At 36.3% G+C, this 24,342-nt stretch overlaps 1 protein-coding gene across 6 annotated transcripts in view; it reads left to right on the forward strand.

The window, feature by feature from the left end:
* The window catches only part of RBKS (ribokinase), a 90,253-nt gene that overhangs the window by 6,556 nt on the left and 59,355 nt on the right, over positions 1–24,342 (forward strand). For all 6 annotated transcript variants that reach the window (XM_070235640.1, XM_001502071.6, XM_023619319.2 and 3 more), the window contains exon 2: positions 18,352–18,484. In XM_070235640.1, the coding sequence (XP_070091741.1) occupies positions 18,473–18,484 (12 nt within the window). In that variant the 5' untranslated portion in view covers positions 18,352–18,472. The remainder of the gene's footprint in view (positions 1–18,351; positions 18,485–24,342) is intronic.

A 24,342-nucleotide genomic window follows, 5' to 3' on the forward strand; every position in this document is an offset into this window, starting at 1 on the left:
AGCTTAATACAAAGCCATGTTTACATTTCCATGACAATAGACTATGATGTCACTAAAACCCTATGTTATCCTTTCATATGCTCCAATTAAAAGTGATGGCTTGAGACATAAGGCTCAGGTTCAACCAAGCACCTAAATTTAATCCTTGGCAAGTCAGGAAATGATTAATTCTCAAAAGATTTTAATTGGATAGTGGAATAAGTGAATTTAGAAACTTTTACATCTAAATGGATGAAACATTGGACATAGATTACTGAAAGAAAAGAAAAAGCCAAAATTTTATACTGTACCTAGAAAAGGTTATATGTGTTTGACATATTACAGTACCCTCTAACCTGTATTCCACTGGAAGCCTCTTGACTTGTCATATTTAGAACAGAAAAATCTCTTTTGCAGTCACATTTTCAGGAAAGAAAAAGCCAAAGAAATGTTGGTCCAAAAAATATCGTGCTGGGGCCGGCCCTGTGGCCGAGTGGTTAAGTTTGCGTGCTTCACTTAGGCAGCCCAGGGTTTCTCCAGTTCAGATCCTGGGCACGGACATGGCACCGCTCATTAGGCCACATTGAGGCAGCGTCCCACATGCCACAACTAGAAGGACCCACAACTAAAATATACGACTGTGTACTGGGGGGATTTGGGGAGAAAAAGCAGGAAAAAAAAGTATCATCATTTCCCAATGTTAGAAGAATATCATCCTTCATCATTCTTTCTGCTCCTTAAATTGGTCTTGAAAGTTGCTTATCAGTTACCAATCAGTTTTTAAATTTGTATTTTGTTAAACATGGTTCTGTCAACTGAATTCCCTACTATCAAAAGAAATCATTCATGGGAAATTTGCTAATTTGGGTCACTTCAAAGAAAATATATGTTAAAAAGTAAATTACATATGACAAAGAAAGAGCACCTACTGTGTGGTATTACTAAGCAGTCCCTTTAAGAATCCATTCCTTTGCCAGTTCTTTCTGCCCTACTGTCTGTATTCTAGGGAGAGCAAGGTAAGGAGGGCTTTGTAATGAATGTTGCTTCAGTGTTTTGATTACTTATATATAATGTTGAAATACTAAGACTGTGCTAAGTGCTAGGAATGCTGCAGTTAGTAAAACATAGTCCTTGCTCTCGAGGAACTTACAGTCCAAAGAAGAAGGCAAACACAAAGATAGATCATTGTAGCGTGATATGGTAAGTGCCTGCAGGTTCTGTGGGAGCACAGGGAAAACTTCCTGGATGAGATGCCTCCTGAGCCAAGTCTTGAAAAATAAGGAGGTGCTAGCCCGGCAAAAAAGAGGAGGGAGTACATTCTGGCCCGCTGGGATAAACAAAGGAGCAAAGTTAAGGATGTGGGTATGCACCGGGTATGCCAAGGACAGCAACCACTGGGTCTGTAGAGCATCAGCTGTAAGGTGTTCATGAAAGGCCTCCTCAGCTATGTTAAGGTGCTTAGGTTTTATTCTGTAGACCCTGGAAGCCATTGAAGGGCTCAAAGTACAGGAATGACATGGTCAGATTTGTATTTCACATGGCTCACTTGGTGCCAAAGGCACAATGTTTTGAAGACATCAAAGGTGTTCTTGAAGACGGGGAGACCCATTTGAAAGGTAAAGCGATAGTCTTCACAAGAGTTGATGAGGCCTGAACTAGGACAGTAGCGATGGGGATAAAGAAGAAGAAAGAATATTTAGGGGATAAAATAGTTGAAAACAGCTGTTAAGTAAAATGGGCATAAATCAGGCATTTACTCTGGTCCTTTTTGAGCAAACCCTAATGCTGGCAGTTAGCTTTCCCAAATTGACCAGACCTAGAAAGTGGAATTCTTCGAAAGAATCTCATCTTATGGATCAAAAAAATTCCTTGCTTCTTTTTAGGAAGGAAAAACTATTATATTCCTTAAAAATCAAAATAAATAAATGTTATCAGGTAATTAAAAGATAGTCAAATCTCCTCTTGATGAAAAAAACCTAAATTTGATTTTGATTTCAAGATTTAAGAAAATATGTTGATGTGCTTTCATAATTATAATGGAAAAACTAATGACAAATTTAGCTCAGGAAATTCACAACTATTTATTGAAGATAATGAAACTAAGATAGAAGATAAACATAAAATAGAATGCTAAAATACAAAACAGATGTTTCTCTACACCAATACTCAAAAAACAGAAACTACACAAACTCAACCACCCATGTAACAAAGATATTTATAATGTAGTAAAGGTGTGGTGGGGGAATATAAACACCGTGAAACTAGAGATTTTTAAAGTAGGAAAGAACCTTGAATTCGTTTCTGTATTGCACCCTGTTTGTTTTAATTAGTGGAAGCAAAACTAGGAAGAGTTAAGTGATTTGCCCCTAGCAAATGCCTAGTTGAGGCTGGAGCCAGGATTAAAACTTACATCTCTTGACCCTCAAATACTAACAGATTATTGTGAAGTTTTGAGGAGCATTTCAAAAGTTTGACATATATTGGCAACAGATAAGAAGGTGTTCAAAAGTGCTACTAGGGAACAGTTTCCCTGGGGAAAAAAGCAAATAATGCAATTATATGTATTGAAGGACTAATATTGTCCTTAGAATTTTTTTCAGATCTATTTTTTTTATCGTGGTAAAATACGCTTAACATAAAGTTTACTATTTTAACCATTTTTAAGTGTACAGTTCATTGGCACTAAGTATATTCACAATGGCGGTCACATAAGATTAAAATGGAGCTGAAAAATTCCTAGGGAATTTTTGTCAAATATTTTTTAAATTTACCCATGTTTCTGCTATAAACATTCTATTGTGTAAATGTACAACAATGTATTTATTCTACTGGGGATAAACTTTTTCCCCCAGTTATTTTGCTATTATAAATAAGGTTACTGGGAATATTCTTGTGTGTTTCTCCTACTAGGTAATTCCAAAGTGTTTTCTGAATGGTGGTACCAATTCATAATTTGATATCCACATCCTCCCCAGTATTTGATATTATCAGACTTTTTAATTTTTTCCAACTTGATGCTTGTGAAATTATTTCTCCAGGACTGCTGCCAGTCATACAAAATTTTGTGCAAATGACAAAAAATGCCCCTTCTAGGCAGATGCAGCAAGAGGAGCAAAGTCCAGATTTTGACTCCTCCCGCTCCGTCAACCAGGTACCCTATTGCATGAATAATCTGCACTTCCAAATTTGGCAGCCCTGGTTATCTCCAATATTGAAATTTCAGTCTGCAATTTTTAAATACTAAAGAAGTTAACATTGAGTCATATTTTTGGGCTATCAGTGTTTCCTCTTCTATGAAATATGTGTTCATATCATTTGCCCATTTTTCTATTGTTTGAATTTTTCTTATTGATCCAAATGATTTTTTTAACAGCTTTATTGAGATATAATTCATTTACTGTATAACTCTCCCATTTAAGGTATATAATTCAATGACTTTTAGTATATTCACAAAATTGGCAACCATTACCACAATCAATTTTAGAACATTTTCATCTCCCCAAGAAGAAACTTGTACCCCTTAGCCATCACCCCCAACTCCCACCCCTCCATCTCTCCCAGCCCTAGGCAACCATTAGTCTACTTTCCATCTCTACAGATTTGCCTATTTGGGACATTTCATAAAAATGGCATCATATAATATGCAGTCCTATGTGACTGGCTTCTTTCAGTTAGCATAATGTTTTTAAGTTTCAACCATGTTGCATATTTCAGGCTTTTTGTTTTTGTTTTGTTTTTTTGCTTATATTGCATTGTGCTGGTATACCACATTTCAGTTATACATTCATCAGTTGATAGACCTTTGGGTTGTTTCCAGTTTTGCGCCATTATGAATAATGCTGCTATAAGCATTCATATACAGGTATTTTTGTGGACATAAGTTTTCATTTCTCCTCAATCAAATGACTTTTTAATATAATGTAGGTGTATTTCTTTCATGGTTATTTGTGTCACAACTTGATGTTTTATTTTATTGTCAAATTTTTGTGTCTGATAAGTCCTTCAAGTTCATAAAGATGTTCTTTGTATTTTCTTATAAACATTTTTAAGTTTGCCTTTTAAAACCTTTACCTATCTGTTACTTTACATATGGTGTGAGATAGGGATTCACTCTTTTTTGTGTGTGTGTTGTCCCAGCATTGTTCACTGAATAATCTCTGTGAATTTGCATTTCTAGCTCTGTCATATATTACGTTTACATATATGTGTGAGTCTGACTCTGGACTCTTTATTCTAAGCCGTTAGTCTATGTCTATTTCTGCACTGACACCATACTATCTCCTACTAAGAAAATTTATAATAAGTTAATGGACCAATACCATACACTTTCCTAGTAAGTAACTTTATAGTAAGTCCTGTTATCTAGTATACAGTGTCCCCTCTCTGCCCCCTAAACTGGTTCTTTTTCTGGAATGGTCTTGACTATACTTGGCTCTTTGCTCTTCTACGTGAATTTTAGAATCAGCTTATCAAGTTCCATGGAAAACCCTGTTTGGATTTTTATTGTAAATAGATTAAATCTGTTGTTCACTCTGGGGGAAATGTTTTTGGCATTGAGACTTCTTAACCACTTATTTAAGTCTTCTTTAATCACTTTCAATTATGTTTTGTTCATTTCTCAATAAAAGTATGGTAGAGCTTTTGTTAAACTTATTCCGAATTCCCTTTTACATTTTGTGGCTGTTGTAAATGGTATATTTGTTATTGCTTTTTCTAACTCTTTGTTGCTGGTGTATAAAAATGAAAGTGACATTTGTGTATGTTTATCATATCTGGCAACTTTGTCAAATCTAATCTATGGATTTTCTGTGTCGATTGCCACATTATTTGTAAACAAGCCTGTTTTTTATCAGTTCTTATGGTTTTACCTCCTTTTCTTGTCTTATGCACAGCTAGGGACCGCCAATACGATGTTAAATTGAAACACTGATAGTTAACATCCTTGCCTTGTCCTGATTTTATAGGGAATTCTTTTAAAGTTTGATGATTCTATTATATTTCATATAGGTTTTGTAGAGATACCTGCTATGGATTGAATGTTTGTGTCCCCCCAAAATTCCTGTGTTAAAACCCTAACTCCCAATTTGATGGTACTTGGAGCAGGGGCCTTTGGGAGGTAATTAGACTTGGATTAGGTCATAAGTATGCTGCCCTCATGCTGGGATTAATGTGCTTATAATAAGAGGAGGAGTCTCTCTCTCTGTGTACCACGTAAGACCCTGTGAGGACATAACCAGGAAGAGAGCCCTCACCAAGAACTCAACAATACTGGCACCTTGGATCTCAGACTTCGAGCCTCCAGAACTGTGAAAAATAAATTTTTGTTGTTTAAGCCATTTAGTTTATAGTATTTTGTTACAGCAGCATTAGCACACTAAGACAATACCCTTTATCAGATTAGGAAATTTCTCTTTTATTCCTAATTTGTTAGAGATTTTTACTATCACTAGAATCTAAGCTCCATGAGGTCAGGGATTTTTGTCTGCTTTAACCCCAGCACCCAGAATAGTGCCTGTTATGTGATAGGTACTCAATAAATATTTATTGAATAATTTAATGAATGAATGGATGTTGAATTTTATCTACTGCTTTTCTTATATTTTTTCTCCTTTAATCTGTTCATGTATTAGATATTAGTAAATTTCTAATGTAAAACCATCCTTGCACTCCTGAAGTGAACCCAACTTGGTCATGGTATATTATCTTTTTTATTCATTGCATGATTTGATTTGCTAATATTTTGTTCATTATTTTTGCGTCAGGATTCATGAGTGATTCATCCTTGTCTGGACTTAGTATCAAGGTTATACTAGTCTCATCAAATGTAGGGAGTGCTTTCCCCTTTTCTGTTCTCTGAACAGGTTTGTGTAAGATTGGTGATATCTATCTCTTGATTGTTTGGTAGAACTCACCTGCAAAACCAGCTAGGCTTGGTATTTTCTTAGCAGGAAGTTTTTAACTACTGATTCAGTTTCCCTCAAGAACCTTTCATATTTTCTGTTTCTTATGAAGTCGATGCTACATTTATATTTTTTAGGAAGAAGTTTTCACCTAGGCTTTCAGATTTGTTGGCATAAAGTAGTTTACAGTACAGTCTCGTTATATTTTCAATCTGTACTGTCTCTATACGTATGTTTCCTTCTTTAGTGTTAATATTGTTTATGATTTTTTCAAATCAGTCTTGCCAGATGTTTCCATTTTATTATATGTTTTAAAGATATCACTTTGGACTTTGTTGATCCTCTCCTTTGTCTTTTCTAGTTCATTAATTTCTGCTATTATCTTTGTTACTTGATTTTTCTACTTTCTTTGGATTTATTCTGTGGTACTTCTAATTTCCTAAGTTTGATGCTTAATTCATAACATAAGGTACATTTTGTTGTTGTAATTTAGTTTTCACTACTTCTGAAATACCATTATTATGTCTTTTGTGATCCATCAGTTATTTAAAAGCATTTTTTAAATCTCTTCACATATGGAGGCTTTTTTTAAACTATTAACTTCTAATTTAACCTGTGAAGGTCAGAAAATATTTTATAAATATATTATTGTTTGAAATTTGAAGAGACTTTATGTATGGTCTAGTACTTGGTCAATTTTTGTAAATGTTCAATGTATTTATGAGAAAAATTATTATTTGTTAGGTGTTAGCCATGGTATTTTCTATATAGTCATTAGGCCGGTCGGACTTTTTGTCTACAGCTTGATCTGTCGATTACTTAGGGAATTGCGATAAAATCACCTACTATGATTATAGATTTGTCAATTTCTTGTACTTATGTTTATTTATATATACATACATATACACATATACATACATACATATATCTGCTATTTTATTAGTTGTATTAGAATTGTTACCTTTTCCTGCTGAATTTAACCTTTTGGATAAAGGTAGTAACCATCTTTATCTCTTTTTGCTCTAACCTTTTACTTTGGCTGATATAGACAAAGCTGTCCAAGGGTTTTTTTAGTTGATATTTGCCTGGTCTATCTTTTCCCATCTTTTTGTTTTAAACTTTCTCTGCCTTTTTGTTTTGGGTGTGTCTCTTATAAACAGCATATAACTGGATTTTAGTCTTTATATTGGTTGTTTTGGTTTTTCATGACTGTGATATATTTTGTTTTTTATCTGGAGAATGTATCCATTCACTTTTAATATGAGTTCTGATGTATTTGGATTAATTTCAAATGTTATTTTACAATAAACTACTCTTTAGAATACTGTTTCTCAAACTTATTAAGGTTGTAGAGCACAAACAAGTCATGATGGTTTTTGTGGAATACCATGGAATATTAAGCTTAAGTCAACTATATTCATATTTCACATGAAATTATATTCTATTTAATTGTAGTTTACACAAAGTTTGGTATACCCAAAGGTTTAAGAAGAAAAAGTTAAATTTGAGAACATTCTGTCCATTAACTTAATTCCTTTTGAACTCTGGGAAAAGGAGCACCATTATTTGATCTTTCCGTCTTAGCATCTTGGTTCAGCTTGCAAAACTCCAGTGCTGTTCAGAAGCACAGCTACCAGAAATTCCACAAGAAATTATAAAAACATGAAATATAAACAGGTCCAAGGGTCTTTCAGACCAACCTTGGTTTGAATCCTGGCCCTGCCATCTTCTACTGGGTGAACGTGGGTATGTTTTTTAATCTAATTCTCATTCTTCTTATCTCTGAAATGGAAATTAAAATAATAACTTTCTCACTGGATTATTCCAAGGATTAAGTGATTTAGTGGTCATAAAGTGCTTAGTGCAGTATTTATCTATGGTAAGCACTCAAGAAATGGTATCTGGCACTATTACGTATTATATGTTTTAACAAATGTTTATTGGACACATGGTGTGTATAAGCACAGTCTTAGGCCGTAGTGATATAGAAGTGAATGTGAAACATGCATAGATTGCTAGAGAGCAGAGGCAGGCCAGCTAACCCACACCGTTACATTAGGACTCCTAGAGGAGGTAATATCTGAGTTGAATTTTAAAGGACGCATGTGGATTAGCTCAGCAAATAAACAGTGGAAAGAACTTTCCAGGCATAGGGAATATGATATGCAAAGAGATTTGAAATACAAGTAAAATTTTAGGAGTGAACACTAATTTATTATGACATTGTAGTGAAGGCTACCACTTTTTCCCCTGTAACATCACTTAGTGCCACATTCAAAAGAAGAAGTAGAGGAATGGAATGAACTACAGGTCTTTTTTAGTATAGATTTTGTTATTTTTTATGCTCAAATAATATTAAACAAATATCTGTTATTTCTACTGAATGTCCAGTATTATAGTCAAACTTGAGAGAAAAAAATATCCAAAATATATAAAGAACTCATACAACGCAGTAGCGAAAAAGAAGATCTCAATAGACGTTTTTCAAAAGAAGACATACAGATGGCCAACAGGTACATGTAAAAATGCTCAACATCACTAGTCATCAGAGAAATACAAATCAAAACCTCAAAGTGATATCATCTCACATCTGTTAGAATGGCTATTATCAAAAAGACAAGAAATAACAAGTGTTGGTGAGGATATGGAGAAAAGGGAACCCTTGTCCACTGTTGGTGGGAATGTAAATTGGTGCAGCCACTAGGGAAAACAATACAGAGGTTCCTCAAAAAATTAAAAATAGAACATTCATATGATCCAGCAATTCCACACCAATTCGAAATGATATATGCACGCCCATGTTCATTGCAGCATTGTTTATAATAGCCAAGATATGGAAACAACCTAAGTATTCATTCATCTATAGATGAATGGATAAAGAAAATATATATGTACAACGGAGCATCATTCAGCCATAAAAAAAGAAAGAAATCTTGCCATTTGCAACAACATGGATGGACCTTGAGGGTATTATGCTAAGTGAAACAAGTCAGACAGAAAAAGACAAATACCTTGTGATCTCACTTATATGTGGAATTAAGAAAAAAAAAACAAGCTGATAGATATAATGACATATTGGTGGTTGCCAGAGGTGGGGCATAGGCAAAATGAATAAAGGGGGTCAAAAGGTACAAACTTACAGTTATAAAATAAATAAGTTATGGGGATGTAATGTACAGCATTAACAATACTGTATTGCATTTTGAAAGTTGCTAAGAGAACAGATCTTAAAAATTCTCATAAAAAAATTGAGAGAAAGCTGATTGTCAAAGAAAGTAGCACAGTGTGGTTTAAAGACAATAGAAGTGGAATCAGAAGACTTGAATTAAAATTTAGGCTCAACCACCTAACATCTACGTGCATTTTGATACACCATTACTTTTTTGAATTGTCACTTTCTCTCTAAAACAGAAATGATGATAATGCCTACCCTAACCCATCTTATAAGCCTATTGTGAAGCTCAAATATATATATTCAGCTCTTGATTATTCATGATGGGAGTGTGAAAGAAGCATGAGCACCAAAAACCAAAAATAGTAGATAAATTAAAATTTTTAATAATTTATTCCAGAATACATTATTTTTTTGTATGCTGATTTATCCCCCTAATTATATTTTGCTTAGGATGAAATTAATTCCGTTTCTATTTCTTTAACCTACACCAGCAGATGGCAGGAAGAAGTGGCCTAGATAATTACAATGTGGTGACAGAAGTCGTTTTGGAATTTAAAATTTACTATAATTAATTGGCAAAATAGAAAATAAAATATTAGTTTTGTAGTTACTTAAACTATTCATACTTTGCTTATCTTCAATGAATTAAAAAGCTTATCATCAGGAACTTTGATAAATGCTTTAGTCTCACCAATTCCCTTTCTGCTCTGTTTTTCTGCATCCTGATTTTCCCACATACGCAATGCCATCCTGTCGTTATCCAATCCCCACTCCCTCATCCCCTATACACACATTTATGTTTCTCCTGCCCTTTCCTCCTACAGCTTCTAATCCTGAAATTAGCTCATTCTGTATCTCCCTTTCCAAGCTTCTATTCTTTCTCCAGGACTTTTCTCAGGGGGGAGTAAGAAAGTATATATAATTACTCAAAAAGATTAGTTGACATTAGATAGTATTTTAATTTTTAAATGTATTTTTAATATTTTTACCTATATGCCTCTCTCGGCACTTCTGTACTCAGTCCTCTATCCCGCATTGGAAGAATGAAGAAGAATGTGACTCCTTTTTGTCCCCGTTATCCTTACCATATTCCTGTTTAATAACCAGTTTACTTTTCTCCTTGGCTACAGTTATATACAGTACTTTTGCCCTGCTCTCACCTCATTGTATGATTAATTATGTACGTAGGCATTTGTCATCCCAACTATCTATATAAGTATCTTTTAAGGCGTAGACCATTCACAAATATTTACTTCTGACTATGTTGGAGTAACTACTACTAGACTTACCTTCCCACCATAAATAATTAGAAAATGGGACATATATGGGACAAAATATATGAAGCAGCTGTTTCAGTTATTGGACAACAGGAGTGTTATCCAGAAGAAAAAGGAAACAAAGTGAGTTCTGGAGACACGTTACTGACCATGGCACAGAGAGGAAAAACTCAAGGAAAGCATGACAGTATCAGTGAGTTGAGAAGACCAAGTTCATACCTTAGGGAGACTAAGGTGGCTAGAATTTGTGGGAATGTGTACTGGAAAGGAAGGAGCTCATCAGAGAAAGGTCCAGAAATATGCATAGGAGTCCTCTTCAGTCTAGACATACATAGAGAGAAACTCCCCAAAGCTGGGCAACTACTTGAGCTCTAAGCTGAACATTTCCCAGAAATTATACAGGAATGAAAAGTGTTGAGTTCTCTCCAGCCAGAGATATCATTGAACCCCTGGAAGATTAAGTAGAAATCTTAGAAGGACCACAACTTAGTAGAAGGGGTAAACTTGCCCTAAAATAAAGCCTACTCTAAATTCACCCTAACGATTCTCAAAAGGATCTAACAGATCCATAAATTACTTCACTACCTGAAGAAACTAAGTTCAACCCTTTGGAAAAACACAACAAATAAAGAGACTCAACAGTGTAACATTTGCAATATTGAGCATCTAATCAAAAATCATTACTCATCCAAAGAATCACATTTTGATCCATAACCAAGAAAAAAAATCAAAACCAACACAGAAATGACAGGGATGGTGGAATTAGCAGAAAGGGATTTTAAAAGCACCATTATAAATATGCTCAGTGATTTAAAGAAAAACGTGAATATAGTAAGGAGAAAAGTGGAAGATGTATAAAAGAACCAAATAGAGGTTTAAGAAATGAAAACTGCAGTATCTGAAATGAAAAATTCACTTGACAGGCTCATCAGCAGAGTAGACATTACAGAAGAAAGGATCACTGTACTTGAAGACAGTATTAAATTGAAGCATAGAGAAAAAATGGCTGAACTAAATGCACAGAGCCTCTGTGATATGAGACAAGCAGTCCAGCATATGTGTAATTGGAGTCTAAGAAGGAAAAGTAGGAGAGACACAAAAAATATTTGAAGAAATATGGCTGAAAGCGTTTCAAATTTTATGAAAACTAAAAATGTATAGATCTAAGAATTTCAATGAACCCCAAGCAGAATAAGCACAATGTAAACTACATCAAAGCACATTATAATCAAATTCCTGCAAACCAATTACAAACACAAACTCTTAAAAGCATGGGGGAGGGGAACACATTACATGTAGGGGAACAAAGATCGATTGCAGAGTTCTTGTCAGAAACAATGCAAGCCAGAAAAAAATGAAATCTTTAAAATGCTTGAAAAATAAACTGTCAACATAGAATTCTGTATCCTTCAAATAGCCAAACAATAACCAAGAGAATTTATCACCAGAAACTTGCACTGCAATAAATATTGAAGGAGTTTCTTTAGGTGGAACCAGAATGATGTAATAACAGTGTTGTAAGGTTTATATCATTTCAGAAGTAAAATGTATGACAATAATAACACAAAGGTTAGGAAGGGGAAATGGAAGAATCCTACTGTAAAGAAAATTACATTTATAAGTAAAGTGGTATAGTAATGTTTGAAAATTATGATAAAGATGCTTATTGTAACCCTAGATCAACCAGTTGTTAGAAGAAAGGGGTAGCATTAATAACACACCAATAGTGAAGATGAAATGGTGTACCATTAACCCAAAAGAAGGTAGGGAAAGAGGAAAGAAATGAGTATTGTAATGTCAGACAGTGATACTGCTATGAAGAAAATTGTTGGGAAGCAGTGCTCCATGAATGTTCTCACATTTCTGCATGTCAGGGCTTTCTGTGCAAAGATTGCTAGCACCTGGATTAAAGAATGTTTGAATGGCAAACAGACCTTGAAAGTCAGAGACCTCTGGAGAGATTTAGTGACTTCTCCCTTAGACACATTTATTTACACTTTAGGGGTTGTAAACCCAGAGACCTTCCCTCCTCTCCCCTGAGAGGTATTGTTTACATTACAAAGCAAAGGTCAGTAGGTCATGTTAGTTCTGTTCTCTCTCCTCTTTCTCCCTCCCCACCATCCCTACTCAGGAGGGGAGGAGGAGCAGCAGCTGTGTCAGCTGTCCTGTATAAACTCCAAAAATTCATTATTTAGAGGTTTCTCCCATCATGTCACCCTGTGGGGGATTGGGACATGGAGAATTAACACAATTATGAGTAATTAAAAGGCTGTCTCTGATCCAGAAACCTAGTGCTTCTTGTCAGAGTGAATGAATGAATACTTAACAAAAATTAAATTAAGAAGCAGATATCTCCTATAAGGTGGTCTGGACCACCTTAAGGCCTCTCTGAGGAGGTCACTTTTGAGCAGAGAGGTGAATGAAGTAAGCCATGTAAGACTATAACATGGGAGAAGACCATAACATACTCATCTTTATTGGCTCTCCCAGTGCCTAGCACATTTTTTCACACATATGCAAAATTTAAATAAATAAGGGTCACAGATGTGACACTGAAAGGCTGGCTACTTCTGACTAGAGTATTGTTTATCTATTCTATGAATTTAAGAGTAGCTGCATCTTCAAACAAAACGACTTTTTAGCCACAGACTTGTTAGCTAGGAAAAGATAGGGGTTAGAAATCAAAATCAGTTAAGAACTGTTTAAAGCATAATTCATGTTTCATTCCCTTCAATAAATCATGTATATGTCTGCAAATTTAGGTTTAGGAACCACAGAATGAAGTTTTTGTAGGGAAGCTAAGTTCTTTTTACAGAGGTAGAATTAGATATTACTAACTTGGTTTGGAAATTACTCTCATCCTTGTAAATGTGACATACACAAATGCTGAGGAGAACAGACATGGGTGAAGAATACAGGCAGTAGGAATAATAAATGAGAGTAATGAATTTTAATTAGCTAATAACTAATAGTACAATATCCTCTTATAAAGGCATGCAGGGTGTCAAGAAGCTTGTGGCCAGAAGAAGAAAGTATGGAATGCAAAAGCCAAAATAACATATTCCTTGACTTTTGGCTGGAGTCAGTATTAGCGTGACCTCTTTGGTCAAAAGACTTAACGTCCCTGTTTCACCAGGTCATTCCTTCCTTTGGTATGAATCATCTCTGAGAATCTGTAACGAGCACATCATTGTCAAGAAGTTAAAAGCAATTGATAAATTGTTCTGATAACACCTGTCAGTGAAATAACTCAGAGCACAAAACCCAGGCATTTAAGGAGTTGACAAGTATTATTAGACCTGTTTTGCAAGAGAAGAAGCTAGTTCAAAGAGGGAAAAGCTGTCAAAGGTAATGCGATCACTAAGTAGCTCAGGCCTCCTGCCTCACACAAGCGGGCTGTAACTTACATCTGGTGGCCTCGAAGACTGGGGCCATGAACGTTTATGGGTGTTTTTGTCCAGCTTTAAAATGTCGTGACATTTTTAAAGCTACGAATTTGTTTTAAATTCAAACATATTTCCTATAACTGGTTTTCTCTGAGTTTTCCCTCATTCAGAAATTTACACTATTCTAAATTTTTAAATGGTAGCAACAGTGTATTTCTACCAGTACTGCGTCTTTTTTTCTTGGAGCCCTCTAATTTGTCTGTCTTTGGCACCCTGCTAAATTTCATGTTTGATTGGAGAGAATCATAGCAGTGCTTTCATCCAGGGGATGGTGCTTCATGCAGGTCCTTTCTTGAAACTGACCTTAATTTCATGATTTTAATAAGAAAAAAATAGGAAAACCTAATTCAAAGTAAATTAGGATTTATGATTCAGAAATGCTTCTGCCTATTTGTAACTAACTTTCCAGTTGCTCTCCACTCCACTTTCCACTCTCCAGTTCGTTTAATTTTCAAGAAAACAAATAAGCAATAAACTGTCTTAGTCTGCGTTCAACAGAAAGCAGAGCATAAGCAAAGCCTTAAGTGCACATACTCTATTCAGGACTGTAATCCAGGGAAGAAGAGCAAAGGACAGGGAAAGGGAAACAAGAAGAGCCCATACAAAGATGCTTGATGTGCTCAAGTTGGCCACCCCTACTGGCAGCTCATTGCTCAGTCCTACAGAACAGCCTGAAGAATCATAAAGAAACAGAAACTCTGGAATGGGAGGAAATGGCATTGGGCAAGGCTCTGTTAGGGTGCACCTGCAAGAAGCCAGCTGGAGCCCAGGAAGAACTGGTGACTGGGAAAGATGCAGGGAGTCCTGATGAATCTAAAATAGTAACAAGTGGCTTCCCATAATACGTAAATATGTTCCTGTTGCATATATCTCCATACATAAGTATATAAAGTAAAACGTGAACTTTTGCTCCCCACTCCCACCATTCTCATGGATACTTGTCATTAACTTTTCATTTTTTATGCATTTACATATCATGAGACTATATACATAGGTCTTTTTCCTTTTAAAAAACATAAATTGGATCATACTAATCTCCTTGTTCTGTGGCATGTTTTTTCTCTCATGTATCACTCGCATCAGGGTTAGATTTTATTGTATTGTCAGCAAGTTTATTTTGCCTTGTAGGAGGTAAATTGGAAAACACTGATTTAACATTTGTTGAATTAATGCGTGAATGAAGGAATGATACTATGAGTTCTGGTTACAGTTCTTATAAAAGAGGAATGCTGTTAATATTGGGAATACAGTGGGCAAGGTCTGATAAAACATGGAATTGTTGCCAGACAATTAACAGTCATCCCTGCCGGTCTCCTCCTTCTCATTCATCAACACCCCCTCATCCTCAGTTTAGAAGTAAGAATAGAGGCTATACAGGAGATACATGGAAAAGAGATGCAGGGGAGGAAAAATAATTTCCCCTCTCCCCTTCTGAGTTCTTGGCTGAGACCCCTGTAATAAAAGACAGATTAACAAAAGAAAAACAAACACAAATTTATTAACCTGTATCTCTCAGGCATACAGGGAGATACCCAGGGAACTTAGAATTCAGGATTAAATATCATTTTAATAGGGAGGGGAGAGAGGAAGGTAGGCCTGTTAGAGAGGATTAAATGATTTTTAGGAAAGATGGATGGGCCCTTAGAAGAATAGATGGGAGGTATGATAGTTTGTGACGAAGTTTGTCTGTGTGTGGTATTAACTTCTGCTTTCCTCTCCTGTGACAAGAGTCAGTCCTCTGGTTGATGAGACTCCTGGCGAGGGGATTTATGACCCCTGAGTTCCTCTAGGAGAACTTATCTTTAGGCAGATAAGTGGAGTTCAGAAAAAGCCTCTCCCTGCATTTGCTGGTTTTCAAGTTCCTACAGTTCAAAATCATCAATATATCAAAGCAGGATATTTTGGGGTGGCATATTCTGCTACCCTTCAGAGACAAGTGGAGACTCTTACAAAGACTCCCTCAGTCAGCAAACTGTTAACCCCATGCGAAGTGACAGGCACTATGGATAAAATGGAGAATAATACACTTGGTCCCTGTGCTTATGCAGGGCAAGTCTACAATTGAGGGAAGACAGAGATAAGGGCAGGGAAAAGATGCAGAAGGAAAAGAATAGAGTAGAATTCCAAAGGAGTGAGGAATTTCGGTGAAGGCTAAATAAGCACAGTGCTTGCGTTAATATAAGTTATTTAGAAATGAGTTTAAATCCCAGCCATCTGCTCCCACATCAGACACACACACACTGTGCCTCTGATTTCACCCCCACACACACATGCCCCCCGGTGATCATCTGATGGTGTATTTTTCATGATTTCCCACAGTTGATAATAAAAATACACTTGATTCAAACCAGTGAATTGTGACCCACATCCAAGTATTAATATAGTGGAAGTCATAAGTTTCTTTAGTGACAGTCTTACTAATTATTTGGCCTGTTTTTAGCCACATTGGATATTTTTTTCTTTTTGAGGTTGTTATGAATGTTGTTTGTAGCAGCATCAATAAGCCAAGAATTCACATAGTTACTCAATCACACAGATTACTCATCATTGCCTGTTCATAACAGAATCCTAAAATGTTTAAGATTTCTGATGCAAATCAAAATCTCATCATCACTTGTCATTGCTAAATTAAATGACAGGATAATAACATTACATTAAAACCATTTTTCTCTTGATTGAGTACCTTTTTCATAAGTGAACCTTGTAGATGTATATTTTTTTCATCAGTACTATAAATGCATTTGGAATCCGAGATAAAAATAGAATTGAAAAGGGGAGGAGTGGAGTGGGATGTTTTCAAATTATTGATGAGTCTCTTGAATTTCAACTAACCATATTTGACAGTGCATTGCTAGGGAATAGAGTAGTTTAGCCAAGTTTATTGAGTCTTTTAGAACTAAATAAAGGAAGTTCACAGGTCAAACTTGGTCTTTATTGAAACAATCATATTTTTTTGTTTTTTGGGAGGATTTTTTTTGTGAGGAAGATTTGCCGTGAGCTAACATCAGTTGCCAGTCCTCCTCTTTTTTTTTTGCTGAGGAAGATTAGTCCTGAGCTAACATCTGTGCCAGTCTTCCTCTACTATGTATCTGAGATGCCTCCACAGTATGGCTGATGAGTGGAGCAGGTCCACACCAGGATCCGAACCTGTGAACCCCAGGCCGCTGAAGCAGAGCACGCAGAACTTTAATCCCTCGGCCACAGGGCCAGCCCTCCACAATCATGTTTTTGACGTCAGTCATATGTCATCCCATTGCAAACAGGCTGTTAGTAACCTGTCGGAATTGGCATTTTTCTGTTACTCTAATATAAAAAGATACTGGTTTCAGGTAGATCACAGCCTTTGTGGGAAATGAATATAAATTTCTAATCCGCTGAAACAGAGTAGAGTCTCAGTTGACTTACTATTGTCAACTGCTTTCTTGGCCTTTTTTTCCTGTCTAAAGCTAATTAACCTTTCTGGTCATACCTGCCATCTCTCCATCTGTTCCCTCCAGCTCTTGGCCCACTTCTTTGTGGCCAACCAGTCCTCATGCTGGTTGAGCCCATCTTCTTCACTTGCCCCTCTACCTAGAACTCCTTTTCCATTTTAAAGTTTTCTCTCCTTCAAAGGTTTTGTTTCCTCACATCTTCTACTTTTAATGTTATGAGAATCATACCCTGGAATAAACCTTTTACTTTTTGCCTCATTTAATACTATCCTCATTAGGCAGTAACATACCAGTAAAAATCCTTAGCTCTTGGAGAAGTCGATGAAAGTATAGACTGAAACAAGATTGGCTATGAGTTGACAATAGTTGAATCTGGATGATGGGTGCATGGGCGTAGAGGAAGTCAATATTTTCTCTAGTTTTGTATGTTTGAATTGTCTGTAGTAAAATTTTGAAACTTTTACTCTTTAAAAATTTTAGCTCTTTAGAATCCATTTTTTAAAATAGATGCTCTTTTTGATTCAGTACATGAAATGGGTGGTATACAGAGTGCACTAGGACCGAAACCTGATCCTGCTATCTAAATACCACTTCCACCCCACCCTCAAGGAAACATGAGATTCTTTAGTGCCTGGAATTGCAACTTCCCTCTTCTTTTTAGATCCTGAACATGATTACCAGAATCATGGTATACTTCCTGCTTCTTATTAAAGTGACCACATAAACCCATACAGAAACACACATTAACTTGGTCCCATTTATTAAGTCTCGCTGTGAATGAAGCTCTGTGCTGGGCATTGGGAAGGGGGAATATGAAGTTACTTCCCTCCAAGAGTTTCCCGAGATGGAAAACAGAGGCACCCATGGACAACCCTGATGCAGTGCAGACACTAAGAACTGTCATCTGAAGTAGAGCTACAATAGTGCAGCTGTGGGGCAGTGAGGGAGAGAGGAGTTCTGTCAAGCAGATGCATTCTCGATAGTGATGCAACCGTGGTCTTAAAGGAAAAGGTCATCTTCCCTGCTTCTGATTGCTAAGACTAGAGCTCCATCAGATAACCTTCCCTGTCTCTTCTGAAGAACTTAAATTGTTCGCAGTTACCAATGTGCTTTTTTTCCCCTTCTCTTTTTAAATTATGATAGTCTTACTTCTCGTTTGCCAAAAACTGGAGAAACCATCCACGGACATAAGTTTTTTATCGGCTTTGGAGGGAAAGGTGCCAACCAGTGTGTCCAGGCTGCTAGGCTTGGAGCAAAGACGTCCATGGTGTGCAAGGTAAGTGTAAAGTACAATGGAGAGGATTCTAGAGGCAAGGAACTAGCTTAAGACTTGAGTTCATTGTTTTTATTTTTTATAATTATTTTAAAATGAACAATTTAGTACATTTACAATGTTGTACAACCACCATTTCTATCTAGTTCCAGAACATTTCCATCATTCCAAAGTAAAACTCCTTACCCATTAAGCACTTTCTCCCTGTTCCCTCCTCCCCTCAGTCCCTGGCAACCACCAATCTGCATTCTGTCTCTAAGGATTTATCTATTCTGGATATTTCCTATAAATGGAATCATATGATATTTGACATTTTGTGTCTGGCTTCTTTCACTTAGCATAACATTTTCAAGGTTCATTTACCTTATAGCATGTATCAGTACTTTTTTCCTTTTGTGGCTGAATAATATTCCATTGTATATACCACAATTTGTTTATCCATTTATCTATTGATGGCCACTTGGGCTCTTTCCACCTTTTGGCTATTGTGAACAGTGCTGCTATAAACATGCATGTACATGTATGTGTTTGAGTACCTGTTTTCAATTGGTTTGGAAGTTCATTGTTTTTAAAGATTTTAAGTAGGAGAGAGTAATCTTCCTTGTCCTTTATGTTAGTTTCTACCTCACTGAATCCCCTGGGAAGTAGCAGTCCTCAAATAACTTAATGCTGCATTCCTTGAATTTAATGAGTGTATAACTGGAGTGTGAGAAGTGAGGGGAATTAGCCTACTCCAATGGGTTTCTGTAGTCCAGCTTCTAAACAACAGCATGAGTCATCCTGTTTCTAGCAGGTTTCACTGCAGCAACAGAGCTTTTGGAAACTCGCTCTAATAACTGGTGATTTTCTCATCTCTAAGTTATTTTCCTCTAATGCTATGTCTTGGATCAGAAAGGAATCTGGGCCTTAATGAACTACACATAACTGATCTTTAGGCATAGTTCTATTTTCAGGTATATAAAGAAATGACCTGTAAAATACAGTAATCCTATTTCTATCCATCCTACTGAAATTATTGGAAAATAAATCAATACTGGCTGCCAAAGGTTCAACTTTTGCATCTTTAATGAAACTTTAAGATGTTAGCATTACTGGTACATCAAAAAAGATAGTCTATTTATTTGTTTTAGGAAAGCTATACTGGTTCCGCACAACAGAAGATAAGAAAAATATGAGAAATTTAAAAGAATGAGCCCTCTCCTGTGAACTGGAGTGATTTTACCAAAATTTCTCTGAAATGTCATTTCCCATTGCATACAGCACTCTTCTCTCCACAGGAATCTTTGAATGATGTAGAAACTATATAATTATCACTTCATCTACTAATGAACTGTAGATTTCTAATTTATGATTAACGTGATATAATTCTCATCTGGCTGTTTGGTCAAAAACCTCGCATGAAGCACAAGATTCAAAGTAAGAAATCTTTGTTTGCTAAGGTTGAGTTCTTGATAGATTTAAAATAATTAATCAGCAATAACTATTGATTACCTATTATGTGCTAGGAATTATGGGGCCACGAGAGGGAGCTGATTAAAAATGTTAGGGCTGACCCATCCTATACTTGATTAGAAATGAAGAGTTTGGGGAGTAATCAGATGGTGCTGACTTACGGGGGCTTGGGAACTGGAAAGAGGATGATATCATTTCCTGGCTGGGAAAACCTAGACAGAGAATTGCTTTTGGAAGCAAGGTACCAAAAATGGCTGCCCTGAGCAGAGGGGAGTTCCCCAGAGCTGGGGCTGTTAAAGGAGAGATTAGAGAACCCCTTCTTGGAAGCTTTATAAAAGCTGTTCACGTAGCCATTAAAGTCAAAATGGATGTCCCCTGGGATCTCATCCAACTTGAAGATTTTGAGATTGGTTTTATTTTAGGTCTTTTGAATTTGAGGCAAAGAGAGAAATGCAAAATAGAAATATTTGAATTGTGGAACTGAACTTGAGAAATGAATCATGAACCCATAGGAGTGTATGTGAGAGGAATAGAAGGCAGGGGGCTGTATTTTGGGAAATGCTCCACTTGGGAGGTTGATTAAAGCAGAGGTGCTATTTGTTTTATTCTGGTCTGTGTGTGATGGTTCATGTTCTCACCAGCACAATTTTGAAAGTTCTTTATATCTACTGTACCCCCGATCTAGTCATCTGATGTTTAGCTACACAGTGGAATTTAGCCTGGGTGTCTACACAGAGGAAAAGAAAACGTGGCTGCAGCTAAAACCTATACAGATTGCCAAGATTATCTGGAACCTTTAGACATGGATTCATTTAAGCTTAAACAAATTACATAATGTTCTTAGACTTCTTAGGAAGAAAAGTAAAATCTCTTTTATAATAGATATTATCCATTAATCATGATGTTTCTTTCCATGTGAAATATATTTTATTAGGCAAATTAGCCAAACTGCTTTATAGCAGTTTTTTTTAAAGATGACAAGTTCCAAGTAGAAACCAAAATCACGAAATTACTCAAGATACAAATGAACAGATGGAGCAAAAGAAAAATAGGTAGAAAATTTCCTATAGTTTTCTTAGCAACATTAACTTACCTACTACTGCCTTGCAACAAACTAAAATTCAAGCTCTGATGAAGTAAGCCTGTTTGATGGCACATGCAAAACATCTTATATTAAGCTGAGGAGAAGTATTTGTCAAGATATTGTGACAAGGATGATTAAGCAAGAGTCTATCAATATGTGTACAGTGAAACATGTATAATGAAACTCTTCAAGTAGTTAAGAGTTGTGTGGTCAATATTCAGCTGAGTCATGGGCCAAAACTACATTCCAAGGATAATTGAAGATGATGTTTGGAGATTAAACATCCAGGCAGATATCATAGAAAATCATCAAAACTACAATGAGATATCACCTCACTCCGGTCAGAATGGCTATATTAACAAGATGGGAAACAACAAATGTTGGAGAGGATGTGGAGAGAATGGAACCCTCAAACTGCTGGTGGGAGTGCAAACTGGTGCAGCCACTATGGAAAGCAGTATGGAGTATCCTCAGAAAATTAAGAATAAATCTACCATATGATCCAGCTATTCCACTGCTGGGTATTTATCCAAAGAACTTGAAAACACAAATGCATAAAGATAAATGATGCACCCCTATGTTCATTGCAGTATTATTCACAATAGCCAAGACTTGTAAGCAACCTAGGTGCCCATCAAGGGACGAATGGATAATGAAGATGTGGTATACATACATAATGGAATACTACTCAGCCATAAGAAATGATGAAATCCAGCCATTTGTGACAACATGGATGGACCTTGAGGGTATTATGCTAAGTGAAATATGTCACAGGGAGAAAGTCAAATACCACATGATCTCACTCATAAGTAAAAGATAAAAACAACGACAAACACATCGCAACGGAGATTGGATTGGTGGTTACCGAAGGGGGAAGGGGGAGGGCAAAAGGGGCAATTAGGCACACATGTGTGGTGATGGACTATAATTAGTTTTTGGGTGGTGAACATCATGTAATCTACACAGAATTCGAAATACATTATGATGTACATCTGAAAGCTATATAATGTTATAATCCAATGTTACGGCAATAAAAAAAGAAAGAAAGAAAGAAAAAGAAAATCAAAGTCTTCTTGGCAGGGCAAAGAGCCTGTTAGGACACCTTTCATAAGACCTCATCTGATTTGTTTAAGCATTTGTTCCTCCTCCATTCCACTCATGCTAAATGTTAGAGAAAAAGAAGTTGTTTCTAAACATCAAAAACTGGCAGCTCAGGAGGACCATGGTAGAATAAAGAGCTCAATATGCAGTGGCCCAAGATGAGCCCAGAGACCCTGCTTCCTTCCATTGCAGGTGGAAGAAGCCATGAGCAGGCATGGACCCAAATGACCCAGATCAGAAATCAGCAAACTGGAAGGACCTTCAAGAGATTACCTGGTTTTACTTCCTTCAGACAGGAGACTATCTAAACTCTCTAATACAAGTAGCTTTCTGTTTCCCTTTCAGAATGGTCAGGTCTGAAGTTCTGTAACAGAGGCAGTATGTTAGAGCAATGCTACTCAAAATCTAGTCATCAGGTGCAAACTGATGCTGGTCTGGACAGTACAGAAATTGAGAGTAAATGGTTAGAAGCAGTTATAGCAATTTGACAGTAATTCTATCACTGTTGAATATAATAGTAATAATAAATTAGGCCTTGTATTTTGTGTAACTTTTTTGTTTTCATTTCATTGTTGTTGTATTTTACAAAATTATTAGTCTACAATGGATTTAAAATGAAGGGGGGAAGAAACCTGAGCCTTCACCCCAGCTTGAAAAGCAGTGTATTGGAGTACCCATCATCTTAACCAAAAAGGTAAATGTTTTGTTAGATTCCTGTAGGACAATCAACTGATCGTACGTTGAGATTTTAATTTTCAAAGATCAAAAATTAGTCACTGGGCCTTTCCAGGTAATATATAATGAAGTGAAATCTGTTTGCTGAACTCTGTTGAAAGATGACTGGCTACAACTAGTTGGCTGTGTTGACTGGAATGCCTGCCCATATATCCACACTCAGGGGTTCAATGACCCTAATCAAATAAGTAAAAGGTGCCTTATATAGGAAGAATGGAAGAAATAATTGGATTACCACAAACTCACCACCACTCTCAGAAAAGGAGGCCTGATAATAGTGATTGTAACATTAACTTTGTATATTAAAGGCCATTATTAAGGTAAACATCCATTTATCTAGGATATAAACAACCAGCAAGCTTAAAGTAGAATTTTATGTATTCTTCTTTCATCTTTTATGATAAAGCCACAAATGACAAGTTAAAAAGCTAATATGAGAGATTTATTCAAAAAAACTACTGCTGGGTTTTGTTATATGAAAACAAATGCGGCTTAGTCTTCTAAACCTGCTATTCATTATGATCCTCAGGCACTGAAAAGTCACAAATGTCTTGAATCACAAAAATTAAATTATACTCAGTTTTAGTGTTAATTATATTTTCATGTATTCTAACTTTGAAAATGGGAAACCTATTTTAATATATGTGATAACCTTTTTAGCAGAATATTCAATTTCGTGTGACCTTGGGTAAGATATCTTGGTCCTCTATGTTTTATTTACCTCAAATATATGTTGATGGCTGGAATTCTAGATGTTTTCTGCCATTCAAGGATTCCAAGCAGCCCATTCAACCATTTTGAAATATAGAAGTTTGTTATGATATGCTAACTGAAGTTACCCTCCTCAGCATCAGGTCATAGTTCTGGACTGTGGAAGCCGCTGACTGGCTATCCCTTAATGCAAAGAGAGCCTTCCTAGGGAAAAAGTAAAGAAAGCACCTTAGTTGAAGGAAATGCTCTTGCTCCTGATAAACCCAGCCCTTTTGTTTTCCATGATCCTAATTCACATCTCTCTATAGCTGCATTGTCCAATATGGTAGCCACTAGCGACATGTGGCTGTTTAGATTTAATTGTAATTAAAATAAAAACGAGTTCCTCAATCACACTGACTGTATTTCAAGTGTCAATATTGGGCAGCACAGATACAGAACATTTTATCATTGCAGAAAGTTCCATTCAACAGTGCTGCTGTGTAATATTCAGGGTAGAGCTGAGCCCAGGATTTCCTTAAGAGCATCTGGGGTTCTGTGAGTTGCCTTATCTTAAGTGTAAGTGATTGTCCAGAGATGCTGAAGACCTGGCTTCTTTCACCCAGAACAGGCTCACACAGCCTACCTCAGACTATGTGGTTTTGCCAGAATCTTTCTGCCCGAAACTATTTCACTGCTGCAGCCAAAAGAGTGTGAGAGTGCTTTCAAGAGGGCTGTTAGAAGCAAAACCTTGGATAGACCTTTCTGCAGCCACAACTAGAATAGTATGGGTGCTTGC

Source organism: Equus caballus, chromosome 15 (genome assembly GCF_041296265.1).
Source record: "Equus caballus isolate H_3958 breed thoroughbred chromosome 15, TB-T2T, whole genome shotgun sequence".
In the NCBI taxonomy this organism is placed as follows: Eukaryota; Metazoa; Chordata; class Mammalia; order Perissodactyla; family Equidae; genus Equus; species Equus caballus.